Genomic DNA, 23,052 nt, shown 5'->3' on the forward strand with positions numbered 1-23,052 from the left:
CATTACCCTTCTTCTCAAGTACGATTTGCTAGGGACTGGGGTGATTGAGGATTCAAGCAACTAATTCGACACTTGCGGACTTCTAACGCTACATTCACTCCCCACGGTTCAGGTAACATTTAGTCAATCTAGATACTACGAGCAGCATCTCTAGAGTCGAATATGGTTTGACAAAACGAAATCATCGACGGAAACGGAGAAATATTTTTCTTAGAAGTTGCCATCAAGACAGAGCCATTCCCAAAGCCTGTGTCTATAGACTAAACGGAACAAAACCGTTTGAGTCGTTTTATTGGATGATTGTTTTGATTCGTTCTTGAGTTTCCTTGGCCCTTTCAAACTTCGAATGACGAGAAGACCATTTATTATAGCTAGTTGTTGCAAGCAGAGAATTGGCCAAATTTTGCCTCACCAACGCGGCATTGGTCAGAGATTGGAACGCTTGATTCAGCTTTCGAGATCCCGTTGCTTACTTGGCTTCTTTTGCCTCATTCATTGTAAATGGTCATCAGCAAGGCATATATCCCAGTCAGCTCTAACTAGATCTTTTTGATTGAAGTAGACATACGAGTACGGAGACAACGTACTTGGTTCCAAATCCTCTTTCTTGTCTTTCATCATTCGTATCGAACGAATGAATTTCGACTCCTTCAGTATCTAGAAGTATCAGTATCAGTAAGTTCAGTACATCCTCAAGGTCCAGCGTCTTGAAGGTATCATCAGTTTTGTCTTAGGCGCCAACGTTGGTGTCTCCCGAAGTTCGTTTTGTACGTCCGCGACTCTGAGCTCTTTGGACTCTTGGTCGAAATAGCACTTTTTAATAGGTTTTTAATGTGAGTAAGACTTGAAAGAATTTTTTTGGGTATAGTACTGTCCACTAATGAGGCTGATTATAGATACCCAAACGTATCTCGATATCATGAGATTTTCTTTCACTTTCTCTGTCCTGGTGACAATTGACGTGATCACAACATCACCTATTCCTCAAAACCCTGGTGAATACTTTGTTTCCTCTCTTTTACCTTTTATTCTCTATCTCACGAATGAATCATTTTTTCATCAACTTGAAGTTAACCATTGATCTTATTGAGGTTTTGTTTTATAGGTCAACAATCAGTCGTGAGCAACGGTGCTACCTTTACCCCCGTGGCTGGACAGGGTGCCGCTGCTAGCACACCACAGTTAGCTAACAGTACGACATATTCCTTCCCCTTATCATGACCATATAACAGTAAAACTAAAGCATCAATTCCCCTCTTTAAGCCGCAGCAGCAGGAATCCCCCTTCCTCGTCAGTCATTATCCATCAATTGAAACTCAAATGTAGTTACGAAAACTCACCCTGACACATTTTGTAGCCACGGGAGCTCCAGGAGGTCAAGTATTTCTGGGACCTAATGGACAATTGATGACGGGTCTTCCACAAGGTACCCCACTTGGTAGTGTAGTCTTACCCAACACGGCTACTCCGAATCGAGTCAATCAAAATGATATTAATGGTGGACAACTAAGTAAGAGATCTTCCATGAATTTTATTTCAATTGACTGACTGAAATGATCTGACCATCTTTCTCAATAGTCGCTCCAAGCGGCACACCTATTATGTCGAATACTCCTATAGTTCCCGGTCCTGGTCTTCCGACAAACCAGGCGACAAAACCTCGCCTAATCCCTGGTCCTGGTCTTCCTACAAACCAGGCGACTAATCCCACTCTTATTCCTGGTCCCGGTCTTCCGACAAACCTCATGACGAACACACCTATAGTGCCCGGGCCTGGTCTTCCGACAAACCAAGCCCCTCGACTGACATCAAACAATCCTACTCAACAACTTCAAAGTGAGTTTGAATCACAACATACACGATGCTAAAAATGACTTTTACAAGCGATAAGTTTTGTGGTACGTGTGATTTGAAGAATATTTTAACTGACTTGTTCTCTTATCATCATTTCTGAAGATGGACCTATCAATACAAGTAATTTACAATTAGGAAATCCTCAAACTATAATCACAACACAAAATGGTCTTCCTCCTACTACAACTATCACACAAACTACCAACACTATAAGACCACAAAGTATGTGAAAAATCTTGTTGAAATTTTTCAAGGTGCTTTTTCTCGTGCCATAGCTAATCAATTATATGTTGCGTTTCTTTTTTCTCTCTAGCTATACAACAAACTGGACTGAATCAGCCTTTGATTGCAGCAAATGCTCAGTTAAACTTTCCATTTGGATTTGCAGGTCTTGGAATTAATCTTGGAGGCGGTGCTGGTGTTCAAAGTAGACCTATTACCCAATTTAATAATCCTCCAATCCTTCAAACTGTTGAGACTGTTCAAACTTTTCAGGTTAATAGAGCACAGGAAGATAACCCTGCTGAAAATTCTGAACCTGCTCAGATTAATAGAGCACAAGAAGATAAACCTGTTGATAGTGATGAACCTGTTCAGATTAGTAGAGTACAAGATGATAATATAATTGAACAATAATTTATAACATATAAAAATTTCCTTTTGCATTTCTTTTTTTTCAAACTGATCTTGTAAGATCAGTTTCACTACGTAGTCAACTTAGAGCCAAAAAATCAACTAGGAATGATAAGAACTCATTTGATGGCTTAGAACAGTTTTAAGGGATGTACGGGAAAAAGAACGTAAAATGTGAAGCACTAGAGTAAACCAATGAGCAAATTGTTCATCAATGTCTGCGATCAGTTGTACAACAAGAAATAAAAATTTCAATATCTGGGAAAACCTTTCCATGTTTGCATATGATGATTAGTGGCTCTCAAACCTGACCCAGTTTCAAAAAACCCGGTTGCCCCAGTTGAATTTTTGGCTGGGAGTTGTCAACAAATGTCAACTTGATACACAAAGTTACTGCCAAAAAACAACTGGGTCAACTGGGTTTTTTGAAAACCGGGGCAGGTTTGAGAGCCACTATTGTTCAATTATTTTTTCCTTGCCATAAGATATAAATTTCTTCAGTGGTTGAAGGCTTCTCATTTCGATGACCCTTCATTCAGAGAGATCTTGTTAGAACGAAATTGAAATCCGACTCTCGTGTCTCGGGTATTTCAAGACAAGAACGGTCGAACCCGATCCGGCGCGTCGCGCGAGGTCAATTTAATTTTCACGGCCCAAAAAGTCGCCGGCCGGAGGTGCAACAATCTCACAACACCAACAAATCAAGAGCCACAACTCATAAAGGAGGCATAATGGATACATCAAGAGAAGAAATCGAATTAGAAATCGAAAAAACTAACCAAAAACTAAAAGAGCTTCAAGTTAAATTGAACACCATCAATTCTACAAATTCTCATGATCAAAATGATACAGGTTAGCCAAAAAAAACACTATTGTTGAGTTTTGACAATGTCATCGAGGACCAGGATGATGATATCTTTCGGTGACCTTTATGCTTCAGAATCAAATTCGCCTTCAGGCAGTACCCCAGCTTTACCTATGCCATTAGAGGACTACACCCGTTTTGGTCGTCAGATGATCTTATCTAGTGTTGGTTTATCCGGTGAGTCATTATTGATATGTCGATATTAGAAGTCATATCACAATCACTGAACAGTCCATGCATTTTTTTGGATATGTTTAGGACAATTGAACCTACGAAATGCATCAGTTATGGTGATTGGTGCTGGCGGACTAGGATGTCCTGCCTTACTCTATCTTGCTCGGGCTGGCGTAGGTACACCCTTCTTTGTACTCCTACTCCGATTTGCTGATGAAATCAATCAAGCCCAAAGAACGTGATGTTGATTGAAATTTTTGGATTTCATAGGTAGGATCGCTATTGTAGATCATGATCAAGTGGAGGTCTCGAACTTACATCGTCAGGTTTTGCATACCAACTTAACAGTTGGTATGAACAAAGCTGAGTCTGCTAGGATCGGTATCTTAGCGTGAGTGAAAAAAACCCATTACCAGTACTATTTGCTTCCTTTTTTCTATCTTGACTCATCTTTTGTTATTTCATGTTAATTACTAGCGGAGCTTCTTCCGGTATTAAGATTGACGTCTATCCAGTCCGTTTCTCAGCCGAAACTCTCACGACTAATCAAGGATCCTTACCACCCTTAAGCGAGTTTTCGATTTTATTGGATTGTACGGATAACGCCGATACCCGATACTTAATCTCAGATGCTTGTGCAGCTTCCGGTCTCACGCTTGTTTCTGGAGCAGCAATCCGAACCGAGGGACAATTATCAGTTTGGAATTTACCTATACCGGACACTCAGAGAGGGCCTTGCTATCGTTGTATCTTTCCTGAACCTATTGAAAGCCGTCTAGAGCAGAGATGTGAAGATGAAGGAGTATTAGGACCGATTGTGGGATTGGTAGGGGTATTGATGGCATTAGAAACTATTCGATTATTGATCGGTACTCATGGTTCGTCCTCATTACACTCTAAAGTATGAGAATCTATTCTCACACCAATCGAGGCATTCGACTTATGCTCAGGTCTCTGTTTCAACCGATCCTCGAACCTTCTTTCTTTCTCAATCCCAACTTGGCAAATCTTGATCTGATAGATTGTGTCCCAAAGTTACTCTTGGTCCCATCCTTTCGAACAATCAAACTACGTAAAGCTCAAGTCAATTGTCGAGGATGTAGTCCAACAGCTCAACTTGAATTTCGCAATAAATTAAACCAATCTATATCTTCAACACACCAGCCTAAAACCTGTGGAAGATCCGCTTTACCAGATGGTACAGTTCGTTGTTTCGAACGTGTCTCTGCAGATGTAAGCAAGCTCTTGTCTTTCTGAAAGCACTTTCCAGGATAATTGATTGATTTTTTAACCATCGCGCGCCTATTTAGGAATTGAAAACAGGTTTGAAAAAGCTTGATGATTTCAAGATTATCGATGTGAGACCCCCACCAGAGTTTTCAATCTGTTCACTTCCCAAGTCCATCAGTAAGTACAAATCCAAAGTTCTTCCTCTTAAGACTTTTTGAAATGAAACTAATGAATACGTTTTTGTAGATGTTTCTATCAATGATCTTTTGGCTAAACCGGAGCTGATAGAATATCAAGCAAAACCAATTCTGTTTGTTTGTCGACGAGGGAATGATTCACAATTGGCTGCACAATCTATGAAAGCTCATGATGGAATTTATGATCTTGAGGGAGGTTTAGTGGCTTATGCTCAGTTTGTGGATCGCACGTTTCCTCGGTATTGATTTATTTGAAACGTATATCGACTTTGAGAAGTTTAAAAGCCAGTAGGATTTGGACGGCGGGCAAACAATTCTTTCGTACCGACTAAGACTAAATAGCGAAACTGTAAGAATGTTTGTTGGTCAAATGAAGTTGGGATGAAAATTGAATGATAAACTTAAAGAAATGTTACAATAAATAATAGAAGGGCAGAGCTTATTGAAACCTTACCTGTGAGAAATCATAAAAAATGTGAAAGTGGTCATTAGGCAGGTCTATCATAACAAATAAGTCATCATCCAGGTATAAAGATGAAAAATAAAAGATGATGGAAAGAAAAAGTGTTCCTTCTAAGTATCCTGCAAGTTCCACACCATGAGGCAGGAAAGGGTGGTAGAGATGTAACACAAGAAATGTCTTGTCAATAAACAGTTTGTATACTTAGCTTAACATACTCTTTGTGTTCAACTGATTCAACATGCTCTTTCATCTTTTTCTCATATCTGATTAATCCCTTATTCAAGAATTTATCAAGCTCATATTTAATCCAGTGCATAACTTTCTGGATTCTCAACTCATCATATCAAAAATACCGTCGTGCACACACAAGTGAGTATGATCTGTAAATGCTTACAGGTAGAAGTGTCTCTAGAATAGAGATAAAATATCCATTCTGAGCATAAGAGACTGACTGTCTCAAAAGGATGTCAATGACAAAAACCACCCAATACACACCAAAAGAAACTCATTCTCATTATGATCAAGATCATACCTCCAAATACTCCTCATTTGAATAAAAAATCATAAAGACGTACTACACAAAAGATCAAATTGAAACACAAACACACAAAACCAAAAGGAAAACACAAAAACTTTACATTTCTTACAATTAATCAAATAATCAAATATAGAAAAAAATGTCATTTCCCATGTTGAAAAAGAAAAAAATGTACACATCTATTTGATTGATTTATCTATGAGAAAACCTTTATAAAAAAGATAATCAAAGTTAAGTTTGATTTGTCTTTTTCTACAATCCAAACCTAAACCAATCATACCAAAAAAATCCAATTCATAGGTATGGTTCTATTTATTTATTCATTTATCTTTTCATTCAATTGAACATGATCATGACCACTAGACTCTTCTATTGGTTTGAGGTCTTGTGATGGTTCTTCAGAAACAAGATTCGTAGCATGTCCTTTAGACTTACAATCATCACAAAACCAAGATCCCGTAGGATCTTCCGTAAGTCCAGCACACTGATAATGAAACTAAAAAAGAAAAGAAAAAACAAGATCAGTTCACTCTCCCCCCAAAAAATCGAAAATCAGAAAAAAAAAGAACTTACCCATTCGATCGGACAATTCGAATTATCACAAGCCACCATTCTTTCACCTAAAACTTCTCCTTCACAAATACAATAAACTTTATTTGATGATGATCCACCTGAAGATGATCCAACTTCTTCTTCTACTTGATCTAATTCAACTTCAATCTCATCTGATTCAGTTAACACTTTTTTCTTTTTCTTCTTCTTTCTTCTTCTTAAATCAGTTTCAGTTTCTAAGCCAATTCCATTGATTTCACCTATTAATAAAAGTTTGTTTTTGAATCAGTGATTTTAAGTTTCGAATTGGGAAACATTGGGAATGAAAAAACACTTACCATTTTGGACATCTGATTTAGCGTACAAAGTTTTTTTCTGGTTAGTAGTACTTGATGTTTTAGAATTAGTAGAAGTCGGTCCAGCTCGTTTAGTATACGGTCTTTTAGTATGAACCGTAGTAGGCACAAGTTTCGAACTATCAGTGGATGAAGGAGATTTTCCAGAACCTAATGGACCTCTTTTAGAAGTAGGAGGAAGAAGTGTAGCTTGGTTCCCACCACTGCTTTGGTTTGGATGATTAGGATCATTGAGCCGTGATAGATTCGAGTTCGGTTTGGGATCGGATTGGGAGGCTTTCAAGGGTTCGGTATTGGGATTGAGTGATGTGGGATTTGAACCAGCAGTACTGATGAGAGCAAGACCGAAGAAGAGTCAGCTTCGCTCCATTCCAATCATCTTGTGTTTTTATATAAAGTTAAGAAATGAAACACGATGCTCACGTTTTTCTAACTCTTTTCTTTCCGGTCGCAGCTGCGACAGGAGATTGAGCTGTATTTGGAACATTACCTCGACCGACACTATTACCGAGCTGATCACCAAGAAGAACACCATTACTGGTGACTGTACGAGCACGCTTAGCTTTAGTGGTACCATTAGTATTTGAAGTAGAAGTATTGGAGATGATCGAATTCCCAAGATCATTAGAAAGCGTCGATTTTGAAGTTAATTGTCGAGAGGTAGATGAAGGATCATCACCAGGATTAGTATGAAGCCGTCTTTTTTGATTGATTTGTTGTTGAGAAAGTAACATTGACATATGTTGATCTAAGATTGAATTCGAACCTGATTCGGTTAGAGCACGATGTTTAGGAGAAGAAGTCGAAAGTTGAGATGGTCTAAGAAGTGGATTATTTGAAGTGCTTTGTGATAATTTAGGTCGTTTTGAATTAGGTTCGAATTGATCTAATGGAGAACAATGATTAAGCGTCGAATCGAATTGAACAAATTCACGTCCAGATACGTTGGGTGGACTAATATGTTTAGGAGTTGAACTTGAACTTTCACACCAAACTGAACCTGATGGTTTTGAACGAAGTGAACCTGTTAGTTTTGGATAACCTGTTGGAAGGGTTGAGACTGGTATACGAGATTCAAGATTGGGTGGAAGAGAAGAGATGATTAAAGCCATTGTTGTATCTAATTGATTGATATGATGTGAAAGCTAAAGAAAAGTATATTAAAAAAATAGTCAATCTTTTTGTGATTTTTGAGTAGTTAGGAAAAGATTCGAAAGAAACGGGCAAACTTACAGATTCGCAAGTCCCATTGACTACCCTGATCTTATCTTCACCACCAAGTTTATATTTTTCAATTTCACCCACAATTGATCGAAGTAAAGTAAGACGTTGGTCAGGTCTCATAGATTCTGGTTTAAGAATTGAACCCAAAAGACGATCGAGTAAAGAATGAACATGAAGTAAAGGTGTATTGAGTACTGCGTCCAATTCCTTGAGATCCGATAATGATCTAGTGAGTGAAGGAGGGATCGAATCTAAAGTCTGTGATCCGATTCCAAAGATTTAATTAGTTTAAAGAGATAGATTAAAAAGATAGAAAAGACTAACATCAGCAAAACCTTCGACTAAATGAACAGCTTGAGCAAATGATTCAGTTGCGATCATAGTATTGTTTTGATTAGAAGAAGATGAAGAAGCGGTAGTAGTAGTATTGATAGTAGGTAAAGAAGTCGATTGAAGTTGATTTGATGATGATGATGATTTGTTTGAAGTATTGGTGATTTGATTGAGTCTTGAATGTTTAGGTGGTGCCATTCTGATGATAAAAGTAAAGTAAAATAGAAAACTTAAACAATCGAATCAGAAATCAGAAATCAGAAATACCAAATCAACTCATCGCATTCTCACTCTACATATCACCCACTAGTAATTAGTACATACACTTTACACTTACACTTACACTTACACTTACACTGTAAATTACACATTACACTTACACTTTGACCTAGGGCTGTGACCCGGACCCGACCCTGCCCGGCCGAATGGGCCCGGGTAATTTCTGGAAGCTGGCAGTCCCGGCCTCGGGGCAATTAAACCTAACAGGATGACAGAGACAAAGTGCCCGCGGGCGCCTCGGGCGCCCGAGCCGGACGCATGCCCGAGCCCTTTTCCCTCACCAAACTCTCACGATAATCAAAGTTAATAGATTATCAATCAAGATATGCCATCTGGATCGACCCCGGTGACCAGATCCACCGGATTACTTCGCACGATGCAGTCATCTTCCCTTTCCGCCGCTGCTACTTCATCAATTACCCCTTCTGATTCAATTTCCGTAGTTTCTGACGCTACCACCACCCAACGCTTGTCGTGGGTTTGGACTTACTTTATACAAGAAGAAGTCTCAGGCGTCATGAAAAACGTTTGTCATGCGCAAGAAGGTTTCATCGACGCTATTAATCCTATGAACCAAGATCTCGAGGAAGTCCGGGTTTGCAACAAACCGTTAGCTCTTGATAGGCACTCTAGTACCAAATCGATGATACGTCATCTCTGGCGTGCTCATCATATTGTAGCCCCCATTCAAACCGATCAACCCACTGTCCAAGCCTTCTACATCGATGGCGAGCCGATTAAGGTAATGTAATTCTCTTCTCAACTTATTTTTCATCACTCGTTTTCTTATTCTTTTCTTCCTTTCTTTTTTTTCCCTTCTTTTGTTATCTTCCTTTGTTTTTAGGTCAAACCCCTCAGCCGAACCAACCTCAAGGATGCGCTCATCCGCATGGTTGTCAACCGAGAGATCCCGGTTTCGTTTGTTGATGCGTCCGAATTTCGCGAGATCATAAATATGATCAACCCTCACGCTTTCACCCTGTTGTCTAAACGCACAGCAATCTCCGATGGAATCTTGGACCACTTCCGATTAGCTCGAGCTAAGATCATGAATCTTCTTTCTAATGTCTCTCATGTCAGTATCACCTGCGACGGGTGGACCTCTCCCACCAATATCGCCATGCTAGGCGTCACCGCTCATTGGATAACCGATACGTTTGAACTTTGTGGAATAACACTTGCCTTGAAGCCTATTGAAGGCCCTCACACCGGTACCAACCTTGCCACCATTCTCAAGGCTGTTCTAGATTCATTTTCGATCTCTCAACGTCTTTACTGCATCACTGCCGATAACGCCTCCAACAATACCACCATGGGTCAAACCCTTTCCACCATGATTCCCCATTTCGACGCTTCCCAACATCTTCACGGGTGTGTAGCCCACGTGATCAATCTCGTGGCTAAGGCTGGACTGTCTGTCTTCGATCAAAAGAATGCCCCTACCGTGATCAATGCTCTCGATCCCGCTATTCCACACGATCACACTTCGGTTCCATTGTTTGTCGAGGATACCTCGAATTCTGAGGTAGCAAGTGTCCTCACTCGAATTCGAGCCTTTCACCGGAAGATTAAACATTCGAGCCAACTCAAAACGTCACTCGACAATGCTATAGCAAGCTGTGCAACTGTTCCCAAAGTCGGTTTAGTCCACGAGGTCTCAACTCGTTGGTCTTCAACCCACTCTTCTTTGGCTCGCTTCGTTCAGCTTAGAGTTGTCCTGGAGTACCAGTTCAACTGTAACCCAGCTCTTGAATGTTTCATACTCGACTACGATGAATGGACTTTAGTTGAAAACTTGGTTGAGTTCTTATCTCCTCTAGCTGCTGTGACTTCAACCATCGAAGGCCATCTATACCCGACTTTTTCTCTCGTTATGCCTGACTACCAGTGGCTCGTTGACCGCCTTGAACATGTAAGTTTTTTTCTTTTTTTTGTTCCTTTTTCGACTTTGTTTTTTGATATGTTACTAACATAACTCTTGTTTTGATTAGGCCTGGGCTGACTCCAAGTGTAAGGAACTTAAAGTTGCCATCATGCCGATGATAAAGAAGATCATCGGATACCAGGAGGCTGCCCAGAAAAAGGCAGTCTACATCTGTTCAGCCATCCTGGATCCTCGTCTTAAGCTCACCGCTGTCAAAGCCCAAACTATGGAGTCCCTCGGTTGGGGACATGAAGATCTTGTTTCTTACTTCACTGATCAGGCCACCCTATTCAAGGCTACTATTGACCCCGAAATCGAGATTGTGGAACCTGAGGAAACTATCCGACTTGATCGACCTCAGCATTACATCAAGCGACGCAAGACTGTCCCGATTGAACATGAGGTGAAGGAATACTTAACGGCCCCTCAAGAAGACGAGATTTGTAAACCCCTTGTCTACTGGAATCTTGCTGCGCGTCACTGGCCCAACTTAGCATGCATGGCGAGAGCAATGCTCGCTGTTCCTGCTACCAGTGCTCCATCCGAGTCCACATTTTCTAATGCCTTGAGGGTTATGAGTGATCACCGAGCCTCTTTTACTCCCACCAACCTTGAGGCTCAGGTTTGTTTGAAGAGCTGGAATAAGCTCAAGTAGTTGTTTATTTTTCAAGTTTTAAATCAGATTTATAAATTGTTTTTCTTTTCATTTCAAAGTCGGTTACTATGCTCCTAAAGCTTTTATAAAGAACGTTTACATGAAGTTGAAATACAAATATATCCCCTTTCCGAGCATGTTTTGCTCTTACTTCTGAGCTTGTCCGCTCTTTTTGTGACTTACTTGCGAGCCTGGCCCTGACTGGCCTCAAGGCCTGAAATCCGGGGCGTGCCCGGCTGCCCCGAGGAGATTTTGTAACATACTCGGGTCTCCTCGAGACCGGGTTCGGCCTCGGGGCGGCCCCGTCACACGCAGGGTCGGGTCACAGCCCTACTTTGACCCCTTTACCCAGACCCCATATCGATATCATACTCATGGGCTATAGCAGGCTTGAAATTGCATATCTTGGAACCAAGCTTGTATTTACATGGAAGAATTGAGCAAGTTGCCTCAACGTAGAAGAGAAGTTCAACTATTCAATTTTATGAGCACAGCATCCCTGATGTAGCTTGGCACGAATTTCCTGCCAATTTCCTCAACTTTGACGGGCAAGATTTTGAACAAACTGCATGAAATTGGTATCAAGAGAGTTTGGACTAGGATAGATGAACAAATGTAAATGTATCTCGAGTGTAGAAAAACCATATGATCCCCTGATCAGATTTTACAAGTTGTTTAATGTCGAACATTACGTTAAGACAGCTCTTGTTCATGATTCTCCGTCAATATTTCAGATGAACCTTTTAACAAGTTTAGCAGTCACATGCTATTATATTTCAAGACAAAGATAAATTGTTAGATTTCTTAACTTTATCATACTTATAAGAGTAGATCCGACTTACACATAAATGGTTTTTGCCCAAACTTACGAGGGCAAATGAAAAAATCACTTTTAGCATTGCTACAGACTAAAGAATTCCGGATGATAAATAAAAATCAGTTAGCAAAAAGTTGATCAATAAGAGAAAACAAATTGGAAGATGAATCGATGAAAAAAATAATAATACTGACGGTAACTCTTTGAGTCGTAGTAACCATAGTTCACACAGTTTTGTGAAACGGCTGGTCCGTTTCCACTCTGAGGTACACAGCCAGTCCATGCAACAAATGGAGCGTCTGAAAAACCATTAAGTTCATCAAATGAATCAGATTCGAATCAAGTCACAATGCTATAGATAGACAGATTCGATGACAAAGTCTTTGTTGAACTTACTATCATGACTACACTTATTAAGACTACAAGTGCGGGTGTTCACATTCTGTTCATCCGTAGTACAATCTACAAAGCGAAAAAAAAAATCGTCAGAGGGTGTTTATGTAGATATAAGATAAAATTGTAGAAAGAAAAGAAAAGTGATTTACATGCGTGATCGGAATCCGTCTTGTATGCACCTTTACAATCGATGGCGTTGACTGAGATCATGTTGGTAAAGAAAGACATGGCGATACACATCACAACGATGGTGAGATAATTCTTGAAGGACATATTGATGTAAGTGACGAATGAATTGATGATCTACTAGGATAGAATATAAAGATACATTAGGTCTTAGGTATACTTGATGTTGGTTGGTTAATTTGAGTGATCAAAAAGTAAAGGACGACAGAACTGACCGATCTTCAGAGTCTTTTTGAGGAGGAGGAAAAGGATATTCCAAGAGTTGGAAATAGAAAAAAGAATTCTAGCGGTGTACTTTCTCAAGTTGGTATTCGGAGTAAAAAGATAAAGAAGAGTCCTTTGATGAAATTGGATAATCGAAAGATAGTGGCTGTAGTGGCAAAAAAGATGAATAATCTGCTTCTGGAAGGAAGAATAACTTCTTTTTATACTCGAGAACAAGTTGTATCGTTACTACTTTGATGACGTATCATTGATTTACCAGGGTTTTATTGGTAGTAGTACTAACCCTGGGCTAGTTTTGTAACCTTTTTTATCTCGTAGATTCAATGCAGAACCCCTTTACAGTTGATATCTGAGGTCCGTCATCGATTTTATGCCTCACATTTTATCTGTGCTCTGAAAAGCACCTTAGCAAAGGGTCTTTGAGAAGACGCCAAGCTCAGCCTACAATACGCATTGGAAGAGTAAAGAAGCTCAAATTCCAAACTAGTACAAACCAAGACCAGCGAATGTGTCATTTGTGAAGCATGATGGACTGTGAAACAGTGATGAAGATATAGAGGTTTGAGGGAATCAAAAGCAAAGTCTTACAATCACGAACTGGTCATAAGAAAGTGAGAGTTGCCGCGTTCAAGACAAGTTCAGCGTTCACAGGTCCATAGACTTGAGCTTGAAGACGCCTGAAGGCCGACATAAAAATTGATCGATTTTTCCAAGATGCGTGACCTAAACTCAATGGAGTCCATCGTGGCAGTGGCGAGGCGTTTAGCGTGACCGAAATTGTATGTATACCTTGCTCGTGTTGCCCCCGGAGAGCTGGCTCGGAGCGGCTCGACGCCTCGCCGTCTCGCCGCCGCCGTCATGAGTTGACCGGTGTCAGAGTAAAAGAGCAAACGCTCAAACTTGCAAAATCTCAGCATCTAAGTACGATCCAACCACAAAGAAGGGTGTGGAAGTACATAGCCGGGAGCTGGAGCATGTTCAGCCATGACAGCTGGGAGGAGACTTTGAAGTTTGTCGTTGAAAAGTGATCAGGTTTTCAGAGTCTCATATCGTATCCTTTAAAACGCGCGCGTCCAACAGCAAACTATTTTCCATCGCAGAGTGTGCAGCTTGCTGGAGCACTTTAATCTCACCCAATGCCGGTGAGCAATTAATCCTCCTAGCTTAGCCCAAGCCCCACCAGCCGCGAAACCCTCACTCCCGTTCGGAGATGTTTAATGATGTGTAGTATAACTTCGAGCGAAAGCTGTTCCTTCTTGGCTTGTATACACATTCATGATACATACAAGAAAATGCTGACATGCTGTAGATTAGAAGATTAACCCAGTGACATTGTTCACTTCCGATAAAAGGTGCAAGTGAATGAGGTTACAAAAAAGTCCATAAAGCTATAATTGATGGTGTATAAAATATTTATCCCCATACGAGCTGCATGATAATGATGGTGTTGTGTTTCAAAGGTTCCCACTATATTTCAACCCACACCGCGCGTAATTCGCGGTTTTCCTGTACGGATTCGCAGTAGCCTTAGACTAAAGGAGGGTCAAGCCTTCATAGGAAAGAAGTCAGTTAGAGAAAGCAGTTGAATTCTGAGTAATGATGACTAACATTCTCCATTCGATAGGGGTACCTATATCAACAAACTGAAGTAGAGGGATTCCTTGTTGGTTAGAAAGTCTTTTGAGAAAGCAATTTAGCAAGCAAAAAAACTAACTGGTAAAACGATCTGCGCACAATCTTTTATGACATTGGGCTCTATGGGAAAGGTACAAAACCCAGCAACTGTGTAGGGTTTGTAGTCGGTGCCGTTGACCGAAACCTCTCTATAAAAGTGCGGATAGAGTCAGACCACTGGCGTCCATCTCAGATAGCATGGATTGTCAACGTACATCTTGGTTCTGCAATTTTTTCTATCACAAGTATGCAGCAAGGGTAGCAAGGTTGAAATGTCAGTTTTCAATGTTCAATTACTTATAATTGAGCCTGGCTAAATCTATCACGTGGCCTGCAGAACTAGCACGAGGGTGGTTACCCAGATGAGTTATACGCTTACTCGGTGTACCACCCAGGCTTGTAACCAGGAAGTGGCGGAGTTCGTGTTTGATTTCCCACCCAAATGCATACTATATGTTCTTCGAAAGTGCCCTTACAAAACTACACGCAGGAATGAAATGAGGATTAGAGAAAGATATTTTGATCAAATTGAATCATGAAGAAACCTACTCTAGCAGTTTTCGCAATCGTAGAGTTTAAGCCGCTCGGACGCTGCAATCCAATGCGTCAATACTTCACAAGGAAATATGATAGGTGAGAGTGGGGGCCAAATAAGCGTACAACAGGTTTGGTTGGCTGAATAGTGTCTCGGGGAGCCAGCGAGACTTGTTGACCCTGCTTTATCAAGCCTTCGGCTTCAGGCCACTTCAAAGAAATACAAGTCTACTCAGTGAATGTAACACAAGATTCAGATAAAATAAGCTTATTGGGACGCAGAACCTACTGTGAGTGTCTGCTTTTGAACCTTTGTTGTTTTTATTCTTTTTGGTCTGGTGTTGTCCGTTGTTGTGGCCATTAGAGCGGCATTGATATCATATGATCCTTGAACATCCAGAAAAGCGCATTGCGTTTCAATCTCAGGCTCAGATGGCTGTGCATTCGAAAGGGTACCTTGGAAGAAAACTAGAGCTACAAAGATGATAAATAACGAGGGAATATTCTTGTTTGCCAACATCTCGATCGAAGTGCAGAAAGTAGTGAGGAAAATATTGCGATGTGAGGGAGACAAAGTCAAACAACGAAGAGGTCATAATAAAATGCAAGTTATCATTTCGTAATATGTAATTGCGCTATATATAAACCTGCAATTCAACGTGAGACTCTGAAGAGTCGTCAACTCGAAGTCTTGCGTGAAATTTGAAATCTTTGCCTCCTTGAAGTTGACCTTGCGTGACTAAGAGCATCTCCAACGCAGTCGGTATCTGTAAAACTCATACACATCCGAATTGGGCCTGCTGAAGAAGTACAGCAGGCTGTATTCGTTTTTGAGAATTGACTACCTCCAACGCGCACCTGAGGTGCCCCCACCCAAGGTTATGCGGCTGCCGTAAATGCCAGATACTTATCTTCCAAGTTGATAATAAGATGCCATCAATCACAATCGATGATGTGATCATCGATTGTGATCGACTGAATGCGGGAATAAGATTACCACGTTCGTCCAATACGCGGCAACTCTGTCATTCCTCTGTCATTCTCCAAACGTCAAATTTTTCCTAGCGATTTCGAGAACTTGACACGAGAGAACCGCGAAGCTGAAAACGAGGGATCACACACATGGCAACTTGTGACAAATCATGTGCGCGCTGGAGGTTGGTTTTTGTGGCCAAACCGCTAAACGTAAATTACAGCTTACGTTTATGTCTAAATGGCTACGTTAAACTTACGTTTACAGAGTCGCGTTGGATGCTCTAAGGCCCTGTTTGGTATGGATTTCAGCGTTTATAAATGCGTTAATAATTAATAGATTTTGCAGTTGTAAAATCTATCATTTTTTGAAATCGCGTTTCAAAAGATGTAAACGCCGAAAGCCGCATTTCAAACGAGATTTTGCTCGATGGCGTTTGGTACGTACCACTCGCCATCTTTCACAATCAAAATTCTGCAAAATGTCCGATCTGTCCGACTCGCACGACTCGGATTCAATGAGTTCATCTATCGAGTACTCATCCTCCATTGAAGATTTGATCGACGACCCTGTGGACTACGGCGACGGTACCTCTTCCGAATCATCATCTTCCGACGAATCAGATATCCACATGGCCGCAGCAGCAGCAGTTGTAATTGAAGATATGCAGCGCGAGCAGCGCTATGCCAAGGTTCCTTGCAGGACTTCAGCTCTGAAAGGCTATGCTTACGAGAAGGAACTCCTTGAAGGGAGTAATGTCCGCTTCCTTGAGGTCTTGAAGCTGGAAAAGCATGCCTTCAAGCATCTTATGACCTACCTCAAGCCTTTATTGGAACCTTCAGAGCATGTATCAATCACTGAGCAAGTAATGATATTTTTATTCATCTCTGGTCATTCTCTTGAAATGAGACACGCTGCGGAACGATTCCAACATTCAACCGAAACAATCCATCGATATTTCCACATTGTGCGAGAAGCTCTGGAGGGACTTGTTGATACTGTGATCATTCAACCTGGACCTGAAGCTCCAATACCTGACGAAATAGCCGACAATCCAAAACTTAATCCGTGGTTCTCACATTGCATCGGAGCTCTTGATGGCACCCCTATTGAAGCTCAGGTCAAGTTTGCTGACAGATCTAAACATCGAAATCAACATGGTACATTATCACAAAATGTCCTAGCAGCTTGTTCTTTTGACATGAAGTTCCTCTTTATTTACGCTGGAATTGGAGGTAGGGCACATGACTCCTTTGTGATCTCCAAAGCCCGTGAGAACGGTGCTTTCATCGTACCTGAAGGTGAAAATTTCTCTTAATGCTTTTTAAAGTTGGAGTTGAAATTCTAATTCAAATGTATTTGCAGGAAGATACTATTTAGGAGATTCTGGTTATGCCCATCACCCAGATGTCTTCATTCCCTACTCAGGCACACGATATCATCTTCAAGAATGGCACATTGGCAATCGTGCTCCACGCACTCCTCAAGAGCTTTACAATTTACGTCATGCTACAGCACGGAATGTTATTGAGCGCATATTTGGTGTGATGAAAATGAGATCACAAGTTATGAAATTCATGCCTAGGTATGAGCTGGAAGTTCAATATTCCCTTGTGGTAGCATGTGCAGTTTTACACAATATAATACAAGAGGCTGGAGAAGACTATTTCTATGATGAGTTTGACCGGCTGCAAAGGGAGCAAGAGAATACTCAAAATTCAGAATGGGCACAGGCCAGAGCAAATGATAATTATGAAGAACCAGATCTTGGCATTCAAAATGAGGCACATGCTGCTCAGGACGCTATGGCACAGGCAATGTTTGATGAATATATGGCTCATCCTAGAAGACAATGGAGATAAACTATAGTTTAGTTTGTATTCAAATAGACTCAAGAAAATTTCAGATACAATTTCACAAAGAAGGTTTTTGATTTCAGTCAATGGAGATAAACTATAGTTTAGTTTGTATTCAAATAGACTCAAGAAAATTTCAGATACAATTTCACAAAGAAGGTTTTTGATTTCAGTTAAAGAATATTTTAGATACAAATTCACAAAGTGAAATGTTTTTGATTTCAGTGAAGATGAATTGAAATCTGGGTGGAATGATATTCAAATAGATTTCATTTTAGATACAAATTCAAAAAGTGAAATGTTTTTAATTTCAGTGGAGATGAATTAAAATTTGATGTTTATGTTATTAGATCACAAGATAATGTAGATACAAGATAAATCTATTTGCCATTGATTTCATTCTTGAGCCAATCCCATCTCATATCCTCAGGTAGTTGATTGAAGAAAAAAGCCTTTTCATCAACATTTAAAATAATAGCAGCTTTCATTTTTTCAAGTGGGTCTGTGATATTATCTTTGACTTCTGATCGAAAGGTGTCCATTGCCTTCACTTGATTAGGATACTTCTCCACCTTGGCCTGAATTCGACTTTCATTGAAGCGAAGTCGCTCGAGTGCGTTAGCTTCTGATTCTGCCCTTCTTTCATGTCACATTCTCTCGATTTGAATATCTCGATCATGGTTCATCTTATCGATTTTCGCTTGTCGTTCATCCCGGACCCTAATAGCTTCCTTACGATCTAACTCCTTAGCCTCCAACTTATCCTTGCTGACTGAAGCAAGAAGCATTAAAGCTTCTGCACTACTCGGATGGTCCGTCTTCTTTTGATGTGGGCGAGGTTTGGGTGAGAAAGGAGCAGCTTGCTTCGCATTGGTTGCTTTAGGTGGTGGAGAGGGTGAAGTTGGTGGTGGAGGGGATGAAGGTAATACTACTGGCGTGGTAGTAGTATTACCTTCCTGAGTCAAGGCCTTTTGAACAATCAATTGATCGGTCGAGATTGCTATGTATATGAACAATGATGATGATCAGTTTCATCCATTGGTTGTTCCTGATATGTGTACAACACCTACCTCCCTCACCTTCGGGCAGGCTAAGGTTGTTGGCATCATCGATGCCAACAACCTCATCATCGAGTGCCATCTCCTCGGCAGTGAGCTCATAACGCTTTATCGGTGTCTTCTTGGGAACTCGGCTGCCTCGGACCATCTTATCATCGGCGTTTTGACCGTCCTCAAGCTGGCGCATGAGCTCGTAATTAGGAAAGCCTTTATTTCTAAAGGCTTTGTACTTTGGATTCCCCTGATGAACAAATTTCATCAGTGCATATAGCAGATGAGACGATGATCTGGAAATATTACTTACTTGAGTTTTTATATTGAACCAAGCTTCTGAACCAGTTACCATCTTCATCTCATCATCCCAACCAGCGCCACTTGATTCTTTAAAAATCTATCAATCAGGTACGTACAGATTGATAATGGTTCTTGAGTGCTTGCATCATGTAATTCTCATGATAACGCTTGTTGAAATCTTCAACAATCGTGGTCCATGCTTCTTTTTTGAAAGTATTCTCCACTCGCAAACCGTTGGTGGCTTGCTCCAAAAGGCTTCGTAACAAGAACTCACTACGACCATTCCCAAAATGCGCTGGACTTTTAACACCTTCCGCAGACATCACGTTGACTAATGAAAAGCAAGAGGTGGCCGAAGTCCAGAAATCGAAGGTCAGGAAAACGAGATGAGGGAAATGGTGGATCCGAGAAATCAGTAGGTGAGGTGCGAGGTTGAGGTTGAAGTTCGAAAGAAAAGTCGTACTTAGCGAAATTTGAAGAAAAAGGATGTCTTGATCCTGCCGAGGGTCGAAATCAAAGGGTTGCACTGGTGTTAAAATGCGAGGTTTTGGAAGGAAATAATAGATTATTGGCTGCAAAATGCATTTGTAAAAAAGGGGCGAAATTGATAACAAACATGATTTTTTAAAAATGCGAAAAACGCATTATTTTTAAAAAATAATGCATTTCGCCCCGCTTTTGTTAAGTTTATTGCGTGACCGATTGATAAACTTGACAAAGTCCCACGCTCGCCTCGAGCGGCAGGTTGTGGGCGCGGCGCAAAAAATGCGCTTTGGGCGCACCAGATAGCAGGCTCGCCGCGGCACTCTCAGGTGTCAGAGAATTCGGAAAATCAGGGGTTGGCGCGCCTTTTCAAAAATCACACCAAATTTAAGAAATCCCGCATCCTGTCACCAATATTGGTGTTGTTGACATCAGCAGTTCAGGATGAGCCCCGGGCAGTCGGGCTCGGGGACCGGCCAGAACGACCCACCGAGCAAAATCTAAGAGCCCTGCCCGGCTTCCGAGCCGAACCCGCCTTGACGGGGACTCTTCCCCGGACACGTAGACCGGTCCCCGCCACCGAGAAAACGGTGCCCTACCGATATGTCGGTTCTCCGTCAAGTCCCCGCGAGTTCTCGATTGGACTGACCTTTTCCTGGAAATATTTCAACATGAAAATCTTGATTGGTGAAGTGCCCGCTGCTACCCATGGCTGATCATGCATGTATAAAGGCAGAACCTATAGCTGTGATTGAATGATGTCCATCTATTCAGTTTCATCTCCTCACCTTTCCCTCACCTATCGATCATGATTCTTTCGTCATCTCGATTTCTAACTCTTTATCGTTTTTATTATCTTGATATTTAATTCTTTATTGTTTTTATTATCTCAATTCGTAACTCTCTTTGAACACTGTTAATCGCTTCCTTGTATGTATCAACTGCTTGTTCACCCATCCTTGCTTGAATATGTATCATAACTGTTCATAATCTATGTACGGTTTCTCGGTTCTCCGAGGAAAATCGGGGATCTTGATACCTCAGGCCGGACCCCGATCCGACGGACCCGGGTCGGTGTCGGGGCTCTCAGAGCTCTAGCCCGGCTACCGTATCGACGGTACGGTAGACCGGGGATCTCCGCCTCCGCCGGAGCCGGGGCTCATCCTGATCAGCAGTAGGACTTGTATACCAACTGGGAACTCCAAAGACAACTGTTGCTCACCTTTACATGGCAAAACTGTTGTCGTAGATGGCTCCAGCAACTTGAAAATTAGAAAAAATATCAACAAAAAACAACATCTTGGTTCCCAACAATTTGTTTGTGGAAAAAACGCGCCTGGCGCGCCAAGTGGCGCCCCGGCTCGAGAAAAAAACGAACAAATGCGCCCACAACCCGGTAAACCGAAGAAGCGGGGGATAGGCTGAGACTCGTCTGGGATTCTGGGAATTGTGGGAAACCTCCGTACACCCATGGAAGTATGGCATTATACTGGTAATCATGTATGTAAAACAAAACTCTTGCCAGTTAAATCCGGCCTAAACCAACGGCTCAGTGGATCTCCAAGCCGGTGACATGGGTGTCCTTGACCATCGTCCCCTCCTCTTACTGATCGACTCACCGCCAACATGCTACCTACTACGAGAGTTCACCCACAACTCATCACTCAGCTGTGCATTTTTTTGTTGACAATGACCGAGTTAGAACTCTGGACCTATTCAAATAGAAGTTTGTGTTAAGTATTTTGGTCAGGTATGAATCCTCAGGCTTTCAAAAAAAAGGCAAGATATGTGTACATGTATGATAAGCAAAGGTGTTACTCTAAAAGATAGCTTGCGAGAAGGTGTTCAAATGAGAACAAGGCTCAGTCGGTATTGTCACCCTTGTTTTGACCTCAAAATGCAAACGGATTTTTGTAATGTGATCAAAAGAATGTACATAAACCATAAGAGCACTAACCTTGACTTTTGTGTTTCCTTCTGCTCCATTGTAGTTAAGCTCATCATTGTCCAAATCAATCAACTTCTAATCGCTTGATTTCTTTCATGCTTATCATCTGCTGACAAGCCCTTGGTCTGTGTAAATGTGTTATAGACGCATATATCTGGTATGTAAGCTGTCTTTTCCTGAAAGATGATGTTAGACTTTTGGATTTGATTTTGTCTTGAATTGTTTGGTTATTGACAAATCGGCCCAAGTTTGTTCAAAGGAATACATATGCTGAGCCTGTGAAAGGCATGGATGATGAGAGTTTATGTCAATTTTCACTTTGTGATTTTGCATTCAAGAGTCAAAACCACTTAAAGTGGTTTAAGCCAGCTGACATGTAGTATGATTACTGTATGCTGATATTGGGGGGCTGTATTACCAGAGTCCCAGAAATGTCCCAGTCCCAGATTCCCAGAATATTTCCCCCGATTCTTCGGTGCTCCCCCACAACCTGAGTCGAGCAAGGGACTTACGTCAGGCTGAGCCCCGTCTCCGGTGCACCGGACCGCCAGTACAGTTGTCAGGCAAGAGCTGTGTAGTCCCCAACACTGAGCCGGCTCCGTCCGTTTGGAAGCCGGGCTGAGGTATCAAGATCCCCGATTAATGTTAGAATTTTTTTATTAAAGTAAGGGAAGAGCAAATGGATACAGTAAGTAAATACATGAATTGTATTTCAAGAGTGAGTAGAGGAAGTGAGGTCAACAAAAAAAAGAAGTGATTGATCAGTGAAAAATTTGGGTACAGGGGAAAGATGATTGAATATAGCAGATTGTAATCCAGAAATGCCTGAGCCAAATTGGAAACTCGCAGGGATTCAGCGTGAAACCAGAAAATTGGTGGGACACCAATTTGTCAGTGGCGGGGGTTGGGCTAGGGGTCTCAGTATAAATGCTTTGTTTTTGCTTTTTGCATGGGGTGTTGGTCTGGGCGGTCTCCGTGCCCAACAGGCTGGGGCTTATCCTGGGACTTACACCAAACTTGTACCTTCCATAAACTTGTGGTAGAGTGTTGTGCAGGGAGTTTCCTTCAATCGCCTTTGTTTTTTCCACACCAAGGATTTGGGCATGGTAAGAATATATTAAATATGTGCCGGATTAAGGTGCATGTGGTACATATTTTTTTCCCCAAGGAAACCTCTCCCCTCCATGAAAGAAATTGCTTCAAAGTTTTGGCTTCAATAGCTTTTGTACATGTAAACCACACATGTAACCACTGCAAATGGGAAGTGTTGGTGAAAATAGTAAATTTTGTTCATCTATTATCTCCATACACTGCCAGCATTAAAGAGGTTT

The 23,052-nt window shown here is 41.3% G+C and overlaps 5 protein-coding genes across 5 annotated transcripts; 2 read left to right on the top strand and 3 right to left on the bottom strand.

Moving 5' to 3' along the window:
* Positions 1 to 919: 919 nt before the first annotated feature.
* MELLADRAFT_110966 (uncharacterized protein) lies at positions 920 to 2,490 on the top strand (the record flags this gene model as incomplete). The annotated part of the gene is made up of 7 exons (XM_007415185.1): positions 920 to 995; positions 1,106 to 1,192; positions 1,264 to 1,290; positions 1,358 to 1,510; positions 1,579 to 1,836; positions 1,957 to 2,076; positions 2,168 to 2,490. The coding sequence occupies 7 exons, from the start codon at positions 920 to 922 to the stop codon at positions 2,488 to 2,490; spliced, it is 1,044 nt and encodes a 347-aa protein (XP_007415247.1).
* A 906-nt stretch (positions 2,491 to 3,396) lies between these two features.
* On the top strand, positions 3,397 to 4,783 carry MELLADRAFT_39112 (uncharacterized protein; the record flags this gene model as incomplete). The annotated part of the gene is made up of 5 exons (XM_007415186.1): positions 3,397 to 3,529; positions 3,611 to 3,703; positions 3,797 to 3,893; positions 4,004 to 4,427; positions 4,562 to 4,783. 5 exons carry the CDS (start codon positions 3,397 to 3,399, stop codon positions 4,781 to 4,783), a joined length of 969 nt encoding a protein of 322 aa, XP_007415248.1.
* A 1,122-nt stretch (positions 4,784 to 5,905) lies between these two features.
* On the bottom strand, positions 5,906 to 8,678 carry MELLADRAFT_79007 (uncharacterized protein; the record flags this gene model as incomplete). The annotated part of the gene is made up of 6 exons (XM_007415274.1): positions 5,906 to 6,450; positions 6,528 to 6,766; positions 6,845 to 7,191; positions 7,286 to 8,007; positions 8,096 to 8,344; positions 8,411 to 8,678. The coding sequence occupies 6 exons, from the start codon at positions 8,615 to 8,617 to the stop codon at positions 6,271 to 6,273; spliced, it is 1,944 nt and encodes a 647-aa protein (XP_007415336.1).
* A 3,351-nt stretch (positions 8,679 to 12,029) lies between these two features.
* On the bottom strand, positions 12,030 to 12,763 carry MELLADRAFT_123274 (uncharacterized protein; the record flags this gene model as incomplete). The annotated part of the gene is made up of 5 exons (XM_007415273.1): positions 12,030 to 12,043; positions 12,120 to 12,185; positions 12,289 to 12,393; positions 12,491 to 12,556; positions 12,640 to 12,763. The coding sequence occupies 5 exons, from the start codon at positions 12,761 to 12,763 to the stop codon at positions 12,030 to 12,032; spliced, it is 375 nt and encodes a 124-aa protein (XP_007415335.1).
* Positions 12,764 to 14,433: 1,670 nt separating this feature from the next.
* On the bottom strand, positions 14,434 to 15,629 carry MELLADRAFT_92130 (uncharacterized protein; the record flags this gene model as incomplete). The annotated part of the gene is made up of 9 exons (XM_007415272.1): positions 14,434 to 14,450; positions 14,510 to 14,531; positions 14,616 to 14,724; positions 14,791 to 14,799; positions 14,873 to 14,914; positions 14,955 to 15,055; positions 15,125 to 15,166; positions 15,236 to 15,319; positions 15,399 to 15,629. 9 exons carry the CDS (start codon positions 15,627 to 15,629, stop codon positions 14,434 to 14,436), a joined length of 657 nt encoding a protein of 218 aa, XP_007415334.1.
* Between the last annotated feature and the right edge of the window lie 7,423 nt (positions 15,630 to 23,052).

Source organism: Melampsora larici-populina, assembly GCF_000204055.1.
Source record: "Melampsora larici-populina 98AG31 unplaced genomic scaffold MELLAscaffold_49, whole genome shotgun sequence".
NCBI classification, from domain to species: domain Eukaryota; kingdom Fungi; phylum Basidiomycota; class Pucciniomycetes; order Pucciniales; family Melampsoraceae; genus Melampsora; species Melampsora laricis-populina.